Here is a 4,525-nt window from a genome sequence, read left to right as displayed (position 1 = left end):
AGGAATGCAGCTGGGGTGTCAGTGGGACCATCTGATAACACAAGTGTGCAAAGGACATTTGGAAATGACAGAGCTATGAAAGGGCAGTTCAATGAATTACTTGAATTGGCCTTTCCAGCTGAAACGTTGCAGGAATTCTTGTACCTTGCATGTTCCTCATAGCAGAGATGTCAGAAAAGCTGGTTCAAGTTGAAGGAAATATACAAGAATGTGAGACCAAATAAGCGTGTTAGGTTCTAACGTGTACCTAGGGTGGCAGTCATGTGAGATTCCTGAAAGAATGCAATTGGAAAGTTACAGAACTGCTTTCCATGCAGTGCGTAAGCTGTTCTTTAGTAAAGCCGCTCTGCCGGAGAACTGGCAGATTGAGTTCTTTTTCTGGTGCCTTAGTAGCCAATAAAAAAGAGTAAGATCCCTGAGCACCTGGATAAGCATGGGCTTTTGGGAGAGGCTCAGCATGGCTTCAGCAGAGAGGATCTAGTGGACATAGAAGCCTCCAACAAGGTTCCACATTACATGATATCAAAAAACTACATTAACACAGGGCTACAGGAGCAATCTCTATGGCTTGAGAGCTGGTTAAAAGATTAGAAGCAAAATGGTCATCTTTCAGGATGGAGAGGAGTCAGCAGTATGGTTCCTCAAGGAATGATGCTGGGCTTAGATTTTTCAACTTTTTCATCAATGGCATGAGGAAGAGAGTAAAAACTCAGATTTCCAGCTCTACAGGTGACGTTAAGCTCTTCTGGTTAACCAACAGTTGCCTCAGCTGGCAAGAAACTCACAAAATCTGAGTGATTAGGTAAGACATTAGTCATTAAACTGTGATGTGGGTTAATGTAAGGTAGTATAGCTATGGAAAATAGCCTAAACTATCCCTACAAAATACTGAACTTGCAAATGGCAAACACGGAGGTGGAGAATAATCAGTATCATTCATTAGTGTACTCTGGAGTTACTACCTCCATGAGAAGAGCAGGGGAAAAAGCAAAAACCTCATGGACATTGTCAGAAAAGAGGGCATAATTCTTCCCATTTTTGGAACTGTGGTGTACCCACAGCTTGAGCATTGCCTTCATTTATGGTTGCTGTGTTTTCATGAACAATGCAGTGGAATTACGCTCTAACACATTACAAAAGGCAAAGAAATAAGCAAAGGGATAGAGAGGGACTTAGGAGACTAAAAAAGCTTCAGATGGGAGAGGAAGAGGCTGAGATGAGCATAACTAAGGTTTAAAAAAACCTGAAGGTGATTAATAAGCTGCACGTGGAACTCTTGTTCTTAAAATCCTGCAGGACAATGAAGAGATCATCCATTATAAAACTAGTATGGAAATTAGTTTAAAACACATACAAGTAAGCTTTTTAGACAGATGGTCATGAGGTTCTGAAACTTGCTTCTAGAAGAGGTAGTATCAGAAGATTTGAAAAGCATTTAGATAAATTTGTGGACAACAAGTCCATAAATTCATAATAAAAGGCCTGGAAAAAAGACACTAGCACAAAAAACTGTGGCTTCTAGGGGAGTAAAAGGAGAATTAACTGTAGAAAGCAAGCAGGTGTACACAGTCATCTCTTCTTGTCTCTTTCAAACACAGTAATAGATCCTGGTCATGGGAACCCTGACCTAGTGAGATGTTTTATATGCTCTTAGATAATGTCTCATGAAACAAAGTAGTGTCACAGACGCACACCACATCATACGCTACAGTAGCACAGAAGAATCCTCTGTTCAGAGAGATGCTGGAAGATGGAGGTGTTTAAGGCAGAAGGCATGGTTGTATATACCCAGCTATTTTAGAACAAAAATTATTACTGTCTTAGTACTGCACAGGGAAAAGGGGGGACTGCATGTTGTGGGAAGTCTAAAACAGCAGCTTCACAGTAGTCCCTTTGCTACACTGTAAAGGTGTGTAAGTGTTTCAGGGCTTCTTTACACTGGGGAGAACAGTTCTAAATGCAGCAGCTGATTCCCCAGAAGCTTGCATGTCCACCCAGAAACACGGTCACTGCTCTCTCTTGTGTGGCTGCTCGCAAATACTCAAATATCTACTTGAAAAGTGATAGATTAATAATTTTTAAGAGATATGCTGTAAAATAATAGCCAATAAATACATGCAAGGACAAATCATGAGCTTTCTAAGTAGGTAAGAGTTTTAACTTATATGACTATCGAAGTATTAATTTATTACACTAGGATTTCACATTAATAACATTTAAAAAATAATTTACTGGTTTTACTGTTTTCTTAAATTTCTGCAATATTCTGTAAGGAAAATAGATTGGTCTGATGCTCTGGTCTAAGTACAAGGCTAAAATTTTTGTGATGTTCTAATACTCGGCACTAATTTGATCCAAAACAGGTTTTCCTGAATTCCAAACAATGAACTTTCAAAAAGCTATCCTCTGTGGCAGTGTCATTAAAAAATAAACATGTCTTAGAAAAATGGAAAGGTTTGAAAAAAAAGGCTAAAATAAAAATGTGGAGACTACTTTTGCTGATTGTAAGTCATGGCCGTGATGAGAAGGGGAATTCCTTTAGCTGAAAGTCAAAAGAACTTAAGACTTAGAAAATTATGATGAAAATAAGAAATCCCAAAATAAAATAATAAACGTGACGGGACTGAGACTACGCCATTCAAGTCAGAAACAATTTTTTCCATTCTCTTGAACAGGAGCAGAATCAATTCCCTAAGAACGTATGTTATCAATTACTTGAAACAATCTAGTATTTCCCAGGGTCAAGAAGAATTTACTGTGAAAGAAATCCCTGAACCTAAAGCAGTGCATGTCATAGCTGTCGTGGTAAAAGGTACCAACCCACACAGCACAATGGAGCCTCTTAGTACAGCCACAGAAAAGGAGGACTTGCTTTGGAGGGGGGCTGCTTCTAATTTTCTGAGGAAAAAAAAAGCTTACTTTGAAGTATTGTAAGCTCGACATTTTTGGCAGGTCACTTGAGGAAGTGCTGGTATGCGTCTAAGTGTCTCATGCATCTACTCACTGGTACTCTGTTAGTTTTAATGAGCACATATGTATCTATCAAAATAGACCTTGAACTTGAAAACTTAAGCTAGGCACTTACAGAAACATGTCCTGTCTGCTCTGCCGCTTCTAAACAATCTTTTATCATTGGTAGATGATATAAGTGAGCCTGACACCAAACAGGGGTCAGATACAGTTTCAGGAAACTGTCGTATCCTTCTTCACATCATTAATAATAGAAGGAGCGTGCACAGACAGGAAGCAGAAGCTGGGGCTGTTTTTGTTATTACAGGACAGAAACATGGACTTCTCCGTTTTGCCAAACAACAACCATCCCGATAAATTCCTGCAACTGGAGGTGAAGTCTTTGGTGAAAAATTCTGCCTTCCTACAAGCCAGCCTGGCAAAATTCCCAGCAGCAGCTTTACCTGGAGTGCAGCGGTGGCACAACAGGGTCTATTTACAGGTAAGGTCTCAAAGAGGCTGACATTTGCAGATTTTTCTACCTCCTTTTTGGGATCAGGAGACAAATGGTACGAGGTTGAGACTTCTGCTGTGGATTCAGCTTCCTGCATCTCTGAATCTGCATCACTAACATCCCTGTAAGTTTTCCCGTTGACTACAGTGAGGATCAGGTTCCAACAGTTACTCTCTCCAGAACGGTCCACTGACTTCATTTGAGTATGTTATGCTTTCTGCTGCTCATTTTAACACTTTGTTAGCATCTCCCAGAATGTCTACTGATGACAAATACTGATTAATTGTACTAAAGAGGTGAAAGAAATAAAGAAAACACCTCAGACATATCTGAAAGCCAGATCATATCCCTCAAAGTAGATGAAAAGGCGCATTAGAGAGAGCATTAGAGATACTTGCTAGTGTCTCACAAGCTTAAATATGTCTATGTAATTCACTGGAGTTTTCTCTTTATTTTGCCTTGTTTTTCTTGTTCTAATTTGGCTACTTTGTTATGCTGACAAACAGCTGTTGAAAGTGTGAAACATTCTGACTGTATTAATCCAGATTAATATATAGAGGTAGCAGCAGTTTCTTGGTAAAAATGTAAATCTGCACTGCCTGGCAGAGGCCCTGGAGCTAGCGGAGGAGAAGCTGATGTCTGGATCAGCAGCAGTACAGCTGCATCAGCTCACACCCCTCTGGGCCCCCCTTGCAGCTCCACAGCGCTCCTTTCCTGCTGCCCAGGGAGTGCTCCACCACCACCCCCCTTTCCCCACTCCTAACACGAGCAAAAGCTCCAAGGTCTGGCTCTTGTCAAGGGATGGAGACTCACATAACCGGGCCGCCGGGGAGGAGGGGTGCGGGTGCAGGGTTTGCATCCTGAGGATTCGGAGGGTGGGAGTACAACTCCCCAGGAGAATGAGGAGTGGGAGCTGAAAAAACAGCAACCTGGGGGAGGGGAGAGTACAAGAAAGACCCTTAAAGCCTCCCACAGCTACTTCCAGCTGTACTTCTCCCTGCTCAGACATTTGTCCCCCTCAGCTCTCCAACCCCCTTCCATCCCTCTGAGAATCCCTTCCAG

The 4,525-nt window shown here is 41.5% G+C and overlaps 1 protein-coding gene across 1 annotated transcript in view; it reads left to right on the top strand.

Annotated features, from left to right (window-relative positions):
• Positions 1-3,286: 3,286 nt before the first annotated feature.
• Positions 3,287-4,525, top strand: part of KIAA1024L (KIAA1024-like ortholog) — an 8,992-nt gene continuing 7,753 nt past the window's right edge. The window contains exon 1 of the mRNA XM_010145360.1: positions 3,287-3,451. Within this exon, the coding sequence (XP_010143662.1) occupies positions 3,287-3,451 (165 nt within the window). The remainder of the gene's footprint in view (positions 3,452-4,525) is intronic.

The sequence above is a fragment of the Buceros rhinoceros genome, unplaced genomic scaffold, assembly GCF_000710305.1.
Source record: "Buceros rhinoceros silvestris isolate BGI_N320 unplaced genomic scaffold, ASM71030v1 scaffold11331, whole genome shotgun sequence".
In the NCBI taxonomy this organism is placed as follows: Eukaryota; Metazoa; Chordata; class Aves; order Bucerotiformes; family Bucerotidae; genus Buceros; species Buceros rhinoceros.
Note: the sequence above shows the minus strand (reverse complement) of the source record. Positions and strands in the feature narration are given on the sequence as shown.